Genomic DNA, 15,630 nt, shown 5'->3' with positions numbered 1-15,630 from the left:
AATAAGGGAAAGTTAGAATGCCAGATATTAATACATGGTAGCACATTGTTAGATTCTGATACTAATAAGGATGAAATAGATGTTTCATAAAGCATAAGGTGAGAAAATGTCATTCATCCCCCCTTTTTTTTTCCCAATCATACAATTAAACATTGATCTATTAATTTTGTAGGGCCTACGCCTACATATATTATTGTACAATTATAATAAATTTATGTTAGATAAAAAATTAAGTTCCAATAAAAAAGTTTTAACAACATACAACAAGGGATGTGTAGAGAATAAATTAAAATATAATTTGAAATTTTAACAAATCTAAGTACAAACCAACGGAAATTAATGGCCACCAGCAATGGTGTAGCTAGCTTTTTAATTCAGAAAAATAAACTCACTTCAATTTTGATCAGTGATTAAAAAAAAAAATAATAAAAAAAAAATAATAATAATAATACACGAAACACTAACACATATCACTATCTCTACCTATAAGGAAAAATTTCGATACTTTTTAAAAGATAATGAATATCGACTGTTAACTGAATTAAATGATTTTTTCGAGATAAATGAACGCTATCCAATTTCTAAATATTAATACTTAACAGCTAAGAAAAGCATAATAAAGATCCCAAATCAGGAATTATATGCTTGAATTATAGAGATTGGAACTTTTATACATCTATATCCAAACCTTACAACCTGCATATTCTATGACCGTTACCAATATGACATTTCATGCCACAAAGATCACATCCTAAATTACAAAATATTACAAAAATTCTATCAATCACTGTAATCTTACCATGTATAGCAGTATTATACATTCAGTTTCAGCGAGCAAATAAATTTCTCACCTCCCCACTGCTATCATGTCACTGAATCGAGCGACATTTACTGGTCAGAGCAACAGATCAACTCCAGGGCTATCATCAGTTGCATTTTTACATTGGCTCTTCTTTCTGCTGTAACTTCTTGTAGAAGAGGATGTAACAATATCTTTGTTCAAAACGCTATTTGTTGTGTCCTTAGAAACCCCAATCAGTCAAACAGCTTGGCTTTGAAGTAACAGTTTCCACTTCGATCTCTCCAGCAAGCATGTTAACGATACGTGACATTAGTGGCCGTAACATTGGTGACGCTTGACTGCACAATAGGCAACTCCAATTGGCAATTCCAATTATTCATAGAGCTTTGATTTCATTGAACTCTGCTAAATTGGGATCAATCAGCCCCAAACTTTGGTTACTTTCATGAAGACTCCAGGCCTAAAAATACAATATAGATCATTCAAAAAGCATGAGCTTTTGCATTAAGGTACATTGGAGAAAGAAAACAAAGCAAGTAAAAATTCAAGTTTATTCTCTTTACCCATTCAAGAAGATAAATTTTTTCCCTATCCAAGCTAGTATCAGAGTTTGCTCTTCCACTCATAATCTCCAAAGCAACAAAACCAAAACTGAATACGTCAGCCATTGTTGTCAAGGGTCCACGCATTGCATACACCAGTGCCAAATAGCCACTGCAAGAAAATGAAGGGTTTCTCAAGGTTAAAATCCAAAAATAAAGTTTGGATATACAGATTGCTCTCACGGTCTTTCTTATCAATACTTGTATGTTGAGTGTTTGAAATACAACAAAATCTACTAGATATTTTGAAATACTCAGTAGCACATTCTAAAATGGAGTATTAAGGAAGAATGGTAGTCAAGGAATGATTGAAGCAGCTTACCTCGTCCTTGCAACTCTGGTGCTCATGTGAGTTTTAGTGTCATCATACAGCTTTGCCAATCCGAAATCTGATATCTTTTGGCAGAGTTTTGCATCAAGTAAAATATTACTTGTTTTGACATCTCAATGTATAGATCTTTGGCCTAGAATCCTCATGAAGATATGCTAGACCTCTTGCAGTTCTCAAGCATATTTTGAACCAGGTAGGCCAATCAAGATGCCTCTCCCTTCTTCCTGCATAAACATAGCTGCAATCATTAAGATCTTCCAAGAGTTATTAACGTTGATAATTGAGAAATCACCAACAATTTATCTCCAGAAATGACTTGGAGCTTATTAAAATATGTCAATCAGCTCTTTGGAAATCATTTCCCTACTCTTGTACTAAATGCATTTTACAGAGCAGTGCAAATATTTCTCTTTATATATTAAAACATTTGAAAGTCATCACAAATGTATTTTGTAGTGCAAAATTCATTGTTTATAACTGGTAGTAAATCATCGGAGAGAAATCACATGCACTGATTTGGAGTTGCTTGCAAGAAAAGCAAAGTAGAAAATTTTAAACTAAGGTTGATCATCAATTAGCATCTTCATACCAAGCAATACTTGATCAAGACTTTTGTTTTGAAGATAGTCATAAACAAGGAGGAGCCTAGTTCCCTCGATGCAGCAGCCATCTAATTTCACAAGCTTGCGATGTTGCAATGCAATTATGGTAGCAATCTCATTAACAAACTTATTTTTCCCTTGGCAGGATCCTAGTGAAAGTTGCTTCACATCTATTACCCTTCCATCAGAAAGTGTACCCTTTAGCACCAGATTTATTAACATAAATCATAGCTGCTCCATCCTTGGTGAGTATCCAAAAGCTAAAATTCACCTATTTTTCCCGTTATACAACATTTCAACCCAAGTTCCCAGTGTACTATTTATCGTTTGTAACTTGTAAATGTAAGATATAAAGTTACCTATTACAAAGGTCCAAATCCTCCCTGGCCAAGCTTATTTGGACGGTCGAAGTCTTCTGTTGCAGACCTCAACTCAGCATAACTGAAAATTTTTAGTTTAGGTCCTATTCCAAGTAGCACTACCTATTGAAGCAAGATAAAAGAATACATAATGTTGAGGATTTACATGACAAGAGATGAATTACAACAGAAGCTTTGCCTATTTCATGAACTATGCTATTCCTAGTTTTGAAATAGATATCAGAAGCCCATATTTTGCATCTGTTATAAGTATGAGATATTATATATCTGTTATTTATGTTTCTTTGGTGCACCGAAACAAAAATCACATTTATGTTACACCGATATTCTGGAATGCTGAAGTGAAATGCAAATTCATTGATTTTCAAAAACAAACTTGGTTTCAAAGATTTTACAACTATTTTCTAAAAAATCTCTTTGGCACTCTTACCTTCTGCATCATCATTCTCTCTTTTTATCCTCAAGTGAGGAATTAAAAATATCAGTATCAAACCCAAACTTCCAAGAGCTACAGCAATACCAACAATCAACCCACTCTTCTTCTTCTTTCGTCTAATACCAACAGTCGGAATGAAATCTGAGTAGGAAAATTCAGTATATCTATTAGAAAGCATTTAAGCACAGTTATTGTAACTCATCTTATACGAAGATTCAAAAGAATCTCATAGTTTACCTGGAATGACACTTAAGAGCTGAAATTAATGACCCATAGTTACCTCGGTCAGGTATGCAACAGGTCTCTTTACCAGCCCATAATAGGTGAATTTCAAGATAGTTCTCAGACACACTAGCATTAAATTTGTTTGTAATTGCTTTTCCTTCCCCACCTGCTCTTGTTGATATGTCAAAATCTTTTAACTGGAGAATCCTACAGGATCAATTAGGAAAGAAAACAGATGAAATTGTAATAGTCAAAACTATATATATAAAATAAGGGTATGAACCAAAATTTTCCAGTGAATGTTTACCTGAATATAGATATCAAAAACACGCCTTCCAAACTCACCCACTTTTGTGAGCCCTGATCACCAAAAACTGTCTCAGCAGAGGACAAACTTACATTGTGAAGTCCATTCTCCAGACTAAGTCCATAGAATCTAAGTGATCCCGAGGATTGCCTTGAAGACTGATAAAGCTTCGGGCCTGCGGTGCCAGTTACTTGTGAGCCAATATTTTGAACATTGAGTGTTAAATTGTCCATCAGAAAACAAACCCACATCACTAACTGCCAATTTTTCGGTATCAAGTACAATACAAGAAGCTCCACCAAGATCATAGCCATCGGCCTCACACACTATAATATCAACCTTCATTTCTTCACCACAACACTTGATTGCAAAACTTGAATCTGCAGTTGCAAAATACACTATGCTATCAATTTGGTCCAGTTATCCCAACTGGAGCTGAATTAACAAACAATTTATAAAGCTACAGTAGCATCTATATTTAAGCAAAATAATGCACGGAGAAAGGTAAATTGGTAGTACACTAAATTTTAGAAAAATAATTATACATCAGAAAGAAAGACACTTACAGCGCGGAGCATTCTTATTGCAGAGAAAGTTTCTCTGCAGACAGTTCAATCCTGGAGACTGCTGGCAAGCACAGAGAACATTACCAGGTACCTTTGTTAAAGCAGCATATTCCCTTGCCGAGGTTTTATATTTCTAGTAATTTTTTTCTTTAAGTGAGGGCCTTTTTTCAAAAATAAAATCTAATATCTTATTTATCAAAAATGAAACTATAACGAACCTGATGTTTGAGCTTTCAAAATGTGAAATTGTTGGCCACTAGATTCCTGTTCAATTCAATGCAAAGATAAATTAGACTTCAAAGTTTGAAGTATACTAACTAGAGATGTATTATATTAAAATCAGAGCCTGATAAATAATCAACCATGTTAGAAAGACATCAGAAATGAGCTGCGACTTTCTTGTACCCCAAATGGTTATTCCAAGTGACATTTGTTTGGACATCAGAAATTCAAGCGTGTTGGAGTCTCATACCGACTAGGCATGCTCAAGCCTACTGGTTTATAAGAGGGGGTAATCCTCCCATTCAACAAGACCTTATTGGATGAGGAGTCAAGCCCACCTCAAATTCTAACATGGTATCAGAGCCCAGGTTTAGTTAAGCTGAGCGCTTGACCAGCGGGTGAGGAGTTAAGAGCCTGCAACTACCTCCAATAACAGGCATGACCCAACATATGGGCTTGACCGTGAGGGGGAGTGTTGGAGTCCCATACCGACTAGGCACGCTCAAGCCTACTGGTTTATAAGAGGGGGTAATCCTTCCATTCAACAAGACCTTATTGGATGAGGAGTCAAGCCCACCTCAAATTCTAACAAAGCGCATCAAGGCAATTAGTCAGGCGCTGTTAAGTATTTCTGATAATTGTCACATGATAAGAGAAAACTGAGTCACTAAAGTGCTAAGTGTAGGCCATGAAAATGAATACTCAACAATTTCTCATACTGTCATCTGGTTCCTTTGAACTGGCATGATTGTCGTAAATTTGATTATTGGTTAATTCATACAATCATGTAAAACATTATAATCTATTAACAAAACAAGGAAAGAGGATTATTGAGCTCCACAATGCCTAAGGTCCAAAGCAATGTTTGATTTTTAGAAAATGAAGATGGAAAACGAAGTTATTATGGTTCAAGAGACATACAGCAGTTTTGAACTTGTAGTCACCCACGATGGAAAAGTTCCTGATAGATAATTGTAAGATAAATCTCTGCAGGAGTATATTAAGCACCAGTTAGAAGGAATCATATGCAGCAACATACAAATCTAAAAAAGGAACAAATCACTCAAGATTTTCAATTGCTTTCATCAATTACTTGTCACAAAAAAGTGATTACAACTAAATATAGTTAAGATTTTCGAATTTTAAATGGGGTGGCCTGAAGATATTTATTAATCTATCCATGAAACATTTGGCACATACCTCTCCACTCTTCCAAACTGAAGCCTCTAAAACTTTCAAGGCAGATACAACAAAAATGGACATATAACATCTATCTAACTGGACAAGATATAATAGGGCATAATTCTCAAGATAACTGAAATTAAGGCTTACATGTTTTGAAGATATAGAATATTTTGCTGAGGAAGGTTCCTGACAGACAATTGTTTCCAAGAAACCTAGTGAGAGAAGCAAAAAACAAGTGAATGTATATTTAATGAAAGAACAAGGATCAGAGAAAATCTAAAATAAGAAACTAAAACTAACTTAAATAATAATAATAATAAATAAAAAATAAAAAAGCACACACACATAAACAATAAGAGACACACTCATAGCATTACAACTTACAGTGTCTGAATAAAGCACTTGGGATTTGACGAATTAAGTTGTGTTGATGGGCAAGATGATTATTGCAAACCGAGCTCGAAGATCTTAACAAGAAGGGAAATTAAACAATCAGATAGTCTTTCAAAATCTAACTTCTCTACTTTCCTTTTGATTTTGAAGTGAAATAGAACGGCAGATTAAGAATATGGGTAATTTTGGAATTGACTATAGGCCGAACGACTTGTGCATACCCAAGGTTTATCACAACGACAAGTTGATACCCAAAAGGTTTTAAAACGACAAATAAGTACCTTCCGTCATGTTTAGTTAGTGATTTTTGTTTATTAATAGTGAAAAGACTAAAATACCCTTTAAAGTTTCAATTTTAGTTTTTTATAAATTTAAAAATATCTAAAAAACCCCCTAGGTTTGCCAATTTAATTAAACACCCCCATATATAAAAAGTTTGTTAAATGACAAAAACACCCCCACCACCCCAATGCCAGATTCCGGCCACCATCGCCGGAATCTGGCCGGAAAACTGCATTACGACACAGATCCCCATCGGATCTGTGTCGTAAAGTTCCGATGTGGCCTTTTCAGGCCAGATCCGTGGCTGATCTGGCCGGAAAAGGCCAGATCTACTGCCAGATCTGGCCGTCGACGCCGCAGATGGAGTTTTGCGGCGTCGACGGCTAGATCTAGCCAGAGATCTGGCCTTTTTCGGCCAGATCAGCCACGGATCTGGCCGGAAAAGGCCAGATCGACGCGTTACGACACAGATCCGACGGGTCTGTGTCGTAACGCAATTTTCCGGCCAGATTCCGGCGGTGGTGGCCGGAATCTGGCACTGCGGGTGGCGGGGGTGTTTTTGTTATTTTACAAAATTTTTATATATTGGGGTATTTAGTTAAATTTGTAAACTTAGGGGGTTTTTTAGAAATTTATAAAAAACTAAATTCAAACTTTTAAGGGCATTTTAGTCTTTTCACTATTAATAAACAGTAATAAACAGAAATAACTAACAGAACATGACGGAAAGTACCTATTTGTCATTTCAAAACCTTTTAGGTACCAACTTGTCGTTACGATAAACCTTGGGTACGTATAAGTCGTTCTCCCTTGACTATAATGCATACTATAGATTAATTTTCTAATAAATTTAATTAATAATGGAGCTTATAAAAATATTTACTAGGGTTTAAATACCACCACTCAAAAAAGAAAATTTTCAAATTAACCCATATCAATCCAAATGGATCATGAAATTATCAGAAGATACGGCGTTGTGAAGAAACATTCCATTGATCATGTTTTAAGAGGTATTTATGATTTTTACGTTTTGGCTTTAGGTTAAAGAACTAAGCTGATTCTTATTCTTTAGCCTTTATCTGCTTGGGCTTTTTTCAGTGATATCTATTTTACCAATGGGCTAGTGGATTACAAGAATACTAACTACACCCCCTCTCTTTGGAAGTACACCACTACGGTTAAGTTCGAGATAAGAGTCTACAAATGGGTACGTTTAAGAATAAGTTGGGGCATACTTAGTGATTCACTTCTTTGTTTTGAGTTCTACGTGAAAATTGGAAAGAATTAATTAAAAAAAAAAAAATAGATATATTTGTTTAAAATCAACAGAAAAATACCAAAAAAAAAAAAAAAACCTTTAAAAAAAGGAACAATTTCTTCATATACAAATAACTAAGCTTAATCAGAAATCAAAAAGCACTTTTAAGAATTATTTTTTGGTTAAAACTTAAAAGAAAGAGTAAGAGAACATACCTTCAATAGGATCAGTAGTGGTAATTTGAGCAGTTGATTTTTGAAAGATGAAGAAAATGATGAAGCAAATGCAGAATAAATGAGCGAAAGATGATGATGAAGAAGAAGAAGATGAATCAATTTGAGCAGTTGATTTTTGGGCATACTTAGTGATTCACTATATATGTAATTGCCAAATTTGTACAATTTTTTTTTGATGTAGTAGCAAAAAAATTTCTGAGGCTTTTAAAACAAAAAAACTCCCCATGCCATTGAAAGTCATTAAAATTTATACTATTACGACTACGAGTTAATAAATATTTCCTCCAACTGTTTATTATAACACTGACAACTTGATATTAAATTTTTTTTATTATTTAATCAAATCTTAGGGGATTAGTATCATTAAATTTTGACTATCATCACATTTTCACAAAAATAAATAAATAAATATTTCACTTATAAAGTATGCATTCTCTCCAATTAAAATATGCGTAATTTCATCTTTACAAGATTTATGTATTCAGAAATTAGGATGAATTATTAAATAGGATACTCTTTTTTTTTTTTTTTTTCTCATTTAAACCCAAGCCCAATTTGAGCATTAGTGCCAAAATCTAAAAATAGAATAAGATTAGACTAATTACTAGTTTTAGTCAACAACTAATTGATAATTAATAACATAATTTTCTATTTAACTAACTAATTACATGTTGGCAACATGCTTGAAACCCTCCCTAAGTATAAAATATCAATACCAGAAGAAAAGAGAAAATTAAAAAAAAAAAGGAGAAAGTTTGCTAATCTCACATAAAAGTTAAGTTCTTAAGGTTTCCAAGCTCTTTTGGGGGAGGCCAAGAAAGTAGAAAGTACATTGTGGCCAACCTCTCTAGCACATGAAAGAAAAAGTTATAACAAAATCAACACTCATATACCAAAAATAATCATATATAATCTAACCTAGGTTTTCAATCATAAGGGTATTTATCAATATTTACAAATACTTCAATTGAGATAAATTTCCAATAAATGCAAGCAAGAGACTAGTGAAGTAATTTCGTTTGATTCTACTGCAATGTTAAATAGAAAAACTAAATCAAATCTGATTTAATGTCCATTAATTAGAAACGATGAAGGTCAAATTTGACTTATACATATCAAACGCAGGGAAATGAATGGGAAAATCCATACAAATTTGTCAGAAATTTCAAAGCCACTAGTTCTTTTGGAATCACTCTTTTTATGTCTAGAGCATATACACTCCTGCAAAAAATAAAGACAAGTTTCCAATCATATCTCCTCAAATTTGATCTGATTATAGATGCAAACTCTCTTGCCTTAGGAAAAATACACACTTGAAGGATAAATTGTATACACAACTTTAGGGAAAGTTTTAACCAAAAGTTAAGATCCATCTAAAGCATCAGAAATAATCTACATAATATAGCATAAACAGTTCAATAAAAAGTTATGAATAATTCAAAAACCAATGCCAATGCCACAACATTAACCCAAAACCCAATCTCAATCTAAGTAAATGTAACATGTCTATACTTGAAAAAAACCTGAAATAAGTTAATGTGAAAATTCCCCTAAATTTGGCAGAGAGAAAAGAGATTATAGCTCAATGATGTGGCAAGTTGAGCCATTTTTAAACGAACAGTCACATTTGAAAATTCGAAAAGTGGTGGGTGAATTCCCCCAATGGTGCCAACGATGTTGCAAATCCACCCACCACAAAAATGAAATGTTTCATAACCAACTTTGATGGAATTTTCAACTTAATTTTGTCCCTCTTTATTTAGCTTTCTCCTGCACAGCTTTTAAACAAAATAGAATATATTTTGCTAAATGGGGTTCACTTCAATCTGAAGCTAGCTACTCATAAATTAGTAAAGTTTAATATTTCTTTAAACAATTCTATATTCAATAATTAAAACAAATAATTCATTTATAAAATAAAATACACACGTAAAAGAAAGGAAGAGAGAGAGTACCTTCATTAGGGTCAGTAATTTGAGCAATGGAGTTGTGAAATAAGAAGAAAAAGATGAAGCAAAAGTGGGAAAATCCTAAAGAAAAAAGTAGCATATTGGAATTTGTAAAGTTGAAAATAAATCAACATATTAGAAAATTGGATAAGATGCAATTCTAATCACGTATCTATAGAAATATTATTAATCAAAGTAGAATGTTTCTGTCAAAATGACAAAAAATTACATAAAATCTTGAAAATTGTACAATCTAAAAACCAAATAAAATTGTACCTGAAAAACGAGAAACCAAGTCTTTTGTTGCAGATTTCAACTCGACATAAGTGAAATTCTCCGATTTAGGTCCTATTCCATGTAGTTTTGCATATTGAAGCAAGACAAATGATTACATAACCTTGAAGGACTTGCAATAGAAGAGATGAATTACAGCAGCAACTTTGCTTGTCTTATGGAATACATTACTACTAGCCCATATTTTAACAACGAGATATTATAGATCCCGTACTTAAGTTTTAGGAGTGCTAGAATATAATTCAACACTTCTGTTACAACCATATTCTGGTATCTACTTTTCCCAAATGCCCCGAGAACCTTTAACTTTGAGCAGAAGTGAATAATGCAAATTAATTTATTTTCATGAAGAAACTTGGTTTTAGAGATTTTATGACTAATATTACTGTTAAATTCTATTGGGTTTTCTCACCTTCCGTATCATATTTGTCTATTCTCATCCTCAAGTAAAAAACTAAAAATATCGATATGATGCCAAAAATCACAAGAGGGACTATAATAGCAACAATCAGCCTAGTCCGGTTCTTCTTTTGTTCAAGACCAATAGTTGGTGGGAATTCTGAGTAAAATTTAGTGAGAAGTATATCAACAGATTAGCACTTTTATAGTAATTCATCTAAAACGAAGTTTCGGAGAGATCACGTAGTTTACCTGGAGTGACACTAAGAGCTGAAATTAATGGTCCATAACTACCTGCGGCAGGTACACAGCAGGTCCCTTTACCAGCCCAAAATAGTTGAATCTCAAGATGGTTATCAGTCACATTAGCATCAAAGCTTTTGCGAATTGCTCTTCTAAACCCACCTGCCTTCTTTGTTATGTCAAAATCCTTCAATTGGCGAGTTCCCTACATGATATTTGAGGAGAGACAGTATTATACTTTTCAATATAAAATTGTAATAATAGAATCGGTAAAGGACAAGGGTATATTTCACAAGATCTCCAAATTACAATTTGATGACCAAATGTTTACCTGAATATACACATCAAAAACACATCTTCTAAGACTCCCCTATTTTCTTGAGGTTTGATCTTTATAAATTATCTCAGCGAAGAACAAGCTTACATTGTAAACCCATTCTCAAGACCAAGTCCATCATATTTGAGTGACCTAGGGGATTGTCTTGTTGTCTAATAAAGAACTGTTGTTGTAGTGTTAATCACTTCTGAGCCGGTATTTTGAGGAAGTGTGTTAAATTGTCCCTTAGAAAACAAGCCCACATTACTAAGTGCCCATTTTTCAGGATTTAACACATTAAAAGAAGCTCCACCATCGTCAGCTTCATACACCATATTGCCGACTCTCAATTGTTTACCACCACACTTAATTGCCAACCTTGAATCTGCAAACGCAATGATAAAAGCTCTGATGATAATATTAATCTGAATACATCAAAGAATTAGACAAAATTTGAGAATAATAACTTCCAGTAACTTAATACAAAGACCATCGCTAAATCAAACTATAACAGCTGTACACATATTTATCAAACATGGAGCTTGATGGAGAACTATTATTTTGAAAGTTTATGGCCAATGCATACATATAAAACAATAGAGTTAACAAAAGGAAGGAGAAACAGAGAATCATTAGTTCAAATGTTTTTGAAATTCAGATCTAATGATGAAGAAGAACAGCAATAAATATATCATTAATATTTACCTACTAAATGATGAAGAAGATGAGAGATTGATTAGTCATACCTAATTTTCCGTCGATTTGATGATCTTGCCATCGAGTCGAATGTACAGGATATGAGAAATCTTGGACCAATCTTCACCTATTTCCCGTTTGTATCTTTTGCTCAGTTTAGGACTGTCTTCAATTGCTAGTTCTCTCAAAGAGATGAGACGATCCATATCATTGGGTAAAGATGACAATTCTGGACAATTTACAACACGAAGAACTTGAAGTTTTTGCATCGACTCTGGTAGTGCCTTCAAGTTGGAACAATTTAGAATGACCAACCTTTCCAAAGTGTTAGTGGAACACTGAATAAGCCATTGCGGGAATTCCACCAATTGTGGTAATTTTCTTATATGAAGAAATCGAAGGTGAGGCCAAGTGCTGCTGAGTTCTTCATGATTGTCTTGCTTATCCGATCCGATGCTCAAATCAAGATTAAGCCTTTCACAACCAAGCAAACGAAGATCTTCTAATGAGCTTAGGCTTCTCACACCACATGGTAATGAGATAAGTCTTGGACATTCAGAAATCTTTAGAGTTTTAAGAACTCTTAGGTGACCAATATCTTCAAACAAATATTCTAAATTATTGCAATCGGAAATCCCCAAACGTCGAAGAGAATTCAAGCAACCAATACCATTGGTTGGTAGATGCTTTTGTATCGTAGTTAAGATGAGACATCTAAGACTAATTAAGTACTTTACATCTCTTGTTAACGCTTTTAATTCCTTACAATGCGATAGTGATAGAAATTGCAAATTTTGCAGCTTGTAAATGGAACTTGGGAGTTCTTTTATTTTAGGGTTGCTTCCTAGATCAAGATCTCTCAAATGCTTCAAATTACCAATTTTTTTAGGCACTACTTCAATATTTGAAAATGCTAAGTCTAACATTTGCAAGAATTTGCACCTTGAGACGATTAATTCCAAAAATGATTGGCTAATACCAGTACTTTCTCTAGTAATTGGATAAAAAGTAATGCTTCTCAGATGACCCAAGTTAGGTAAAATGTTTGGAACATCGATTATAGGTGCATCAACAAAATAAAATGATAAGTGTCGATGACTTTTGGTACAAATTTGGTTAGTGGATTTCACTATTAAGCTCTCATTTCTCATCAATGATGTGGCAAGATCATGCATGAGATCATGAATTTTAAACAAGTACACATTCCCGTAAATTTGTTCAATATCTTGGAAAAAAGATCTCAACATTAATTCTTTTATATATTGCATACCAATATTTTCCAAATCTTGATTTTCATTGTGGGATCGAAGAAGCCCATGGTCCATCCAAAACTGAACCAAATCATCACTATCAAAGTCGTAGTCTTTTGGGAAAAGGGAACAATAAACAAAACATTGTTTCAAGTGAGGTGGAAGATGATTATAACTTATTCTTAGAGCATTTAAAATGTCATTTTCTTTTTTATCCAACTTCCAAATCTCATTATCCCTCAAATTTTTCCAATCTTGTTCAGAAGTTGAGGAATAAAGTAGACTTCCTAACGCTCTTACTGCCAATGGAACACCTCCACATTTTTTCACAATTTCTTTTCCAATTTCCATAAGATTTGGATGTTGCTTTTCTTGCCCTTCTTTAAATGCATATTTAACAAACACTAACAAACAGTCATCAAGAGAAAGACCTTCTAACTTGTATGTAGGTATAGTGCCCATAATTAAGGCAACACGATCACTACGTGTGGTTACGATAATTTTACTTTCACTATCACATTCTGTCAATAAATTTTTTAATTCAAACCACTTCCCATAATCTTCATTCCAAACATCATCCAAAACTAATAAATATTTTTTATCGATTAAGATATCATGTAGGATCTTTTGCAATTGGTCAATACTCTTATCAATATATTTTTGTCCAATTGCAGATTCGATGATGTCAATTAATAATTTTTTTAAAACAAACTCACCTGACACACATACCCATATTTTCAACGTAAAATATCCGTCCACCATTTTATCATTATATACCAATTTGGCAAGTGTGGTTTTTCCTAGACCTCCAATCCCAACAATAGGAACGACATAAACAATTTTATGACTATCACTAGGATATAATAGTAGTTTCATAATATTTTTTTTATCTTTATCCCTACCAATGACATCCGAAGCATGCACAAATGAGTGAGTTTCCCTCTCCCAACCTATAACATGATTGCTATCAACTTTCTCAGTGAGATTAAAACTATCCTTATCAGCTGTTATTTTTGCTAACCTCTTTTTAATCTCCTTAATTTCATGCCCCAAAGTAAAACGGAAAGCAACTGGATTTGAGGATGAAAAGAAGTGGCATACCTTTCTTGTAATGCCCTGACGATTCACAACTTGCTTGCGCAAATCTTCCACCTCAATCTCGTCTAAAACATCTTCAGCATCGTAGCAGATCTCCTTAAGCTTTCCCAGCCAAACTTTCAGCTTCTCATTATGGATCTGTTTGTCCTCAGCATCTAAAAGAACAGCTTTGATAGTGGTTAAGGTGTCAACAAGCTCTTGTGCATCATTTTTGACACCCCATGCCAAGCACATTTCATTGGAAGCAAGGGATATCAGCTTACCCAAGACTTGCTCAGCAATAGCAGAGACGATAGTTTCTGCCATAATTTTGAAAGAAAGAAAGGTGCAGGCTGTTGTGTTTGTGAAGTGGTGAAATTGGATTGTTGTATGAAATAATAATAAGAGAGCATGGCAATATATATAAAGATTCTTTGAGTAGCATGGGGAATATAGTGAAGATTAGTATATATTCTTTGTCTTGAATGAATGTAAGCTACATATCCTTTAATTTTCCCCTATGAAGAAGTATATACTAAGATTTCTTGCCTTGCATGCTGTTCAAAGAAATATGCAACCCAGTGAAGACTCGGATATATTCTTTGTCGTAAATGTAAGTAAACTAAGGCTTTGAATTTTGAGACTAGTGTTGGAAGATAATTTATGTAAATATTCTTCAACTTTATTGTTTACAACAATATAAGCAACAACTTTAATTCAAGTATATATCCTTTCCTTCATTTATGTCTCAAACTTTGGGAAGAAAATTCTTTCCTTCACCCCTATTCTATACTTTATTGAATTCTTTATTATCAGCCATATTTAATTTAATTTTTATTTATTGTTTGATTTCTTAATTATAATTTCTTATATTAAACCCCAAGAATTATGTCATGAACTTTTGATCACCTCTTACTAGTTGCAAAGGATATTAACGAGGGGCTTGCCCACTACCTTCTCTTCTGGTTGTCGCCATAGCAATGGCTGCTCCAGCCACAATGCCGTGCACGATCCATGATTTAGTTGAGGAAGATGATGAACACATTGACATTGGACTCAGATTTAGCTCTAACACTCTCTTTGGGCCATTTTCACTTAAGTATTGTGCTTGTTTTTACTTCTTGTTACCTCTTTCCATTGTCTCCCCGACAGCAGCAATAGTAATGCAGAGAACGACGGGAGCTTTTTTGGGCCATCTGGGCCTACAGGCTTAATGGGCTTCCAACCCGATCCACCGAAAACCAATGCCCAATTGGTAATTGGACTCCGAGGTGAAGCAACGAACAAAACAAGTCTTATCAAGAAGATTTAATGACATTAATTTCTATGAAATTTAAGTAAATAATAAAAATTCATTTTAAGTTTTAAAAATAATATAAATTTTTTTATCATTAAAACAAATAAATAATTCGATAAATAATATTGAGTTATAATAGTGTAAGTTAATTAAGAACAAAGATTTTCATAATTTCATTATTTCATAAATTTCATGAGATTTTTTATTCTTTTATAATTTAAGAAAAATTTTTATTTTTACATCAAATCTTAGGAGATGGATGTTATTAACTCCATCAAAGAT

General features: G+C 33.6%; 1 protein-coding gene and 2 pseudogenes across 1 annotated transcript; all 3 read right to left on the bottom strand.

Moving 5' to 3' along the window:
* Nucleotides 1–630: 630 nt before the first annotated feature.
* LOC116107036 lies at nucleotides 631–5,736 on the bottom strand (annotated as a pseudogene).
* A 3,472-nt stretch (nucleotides 5,737–9,208) lies between these two features.
* Nucleotides 9,209–11,552, bottom strand: LOC116107035 (annotated as a pseudogene).
* A 222-nt stretch (nucleotides 11,553–11,774) lies between these two features.
* LOC116107034 (putative disease resistance protein RGA1) lies at nucleotides 11,775–14,378 on the bottom strand. Its single transcript, XM_031393336.1, has one exon. The coding sequence runs from the start codon at nucleotides 14,376–14,378 to the stop codon at nucleotides 11,775–11,777; it is 2,604 nt and encodes an 867-aa protein (XP_031249196.1).
* Nucleotides 14,379–15,630: the final 1,252 nt, after the last annotated feature.

The sequence above is a fragment of the Pistacia vera genome, unplaced genomic scaffold (assembly GCF_008641045.1).
Source record: "Pistacia vera cultivar Batoury unplaced genomic scaffold, PisVer_v2 Contig526, whole genome shotgun sequence".
NCBI lineage: Eukaryota > Viridiplantae > Streptophyta > Magnoliopsida > Sapindales > Anacardiaceae > Pistacia > Pistacia vera.
This window is presented reverse-complemented; position numbering and strand designations above follow the sequence as displayed.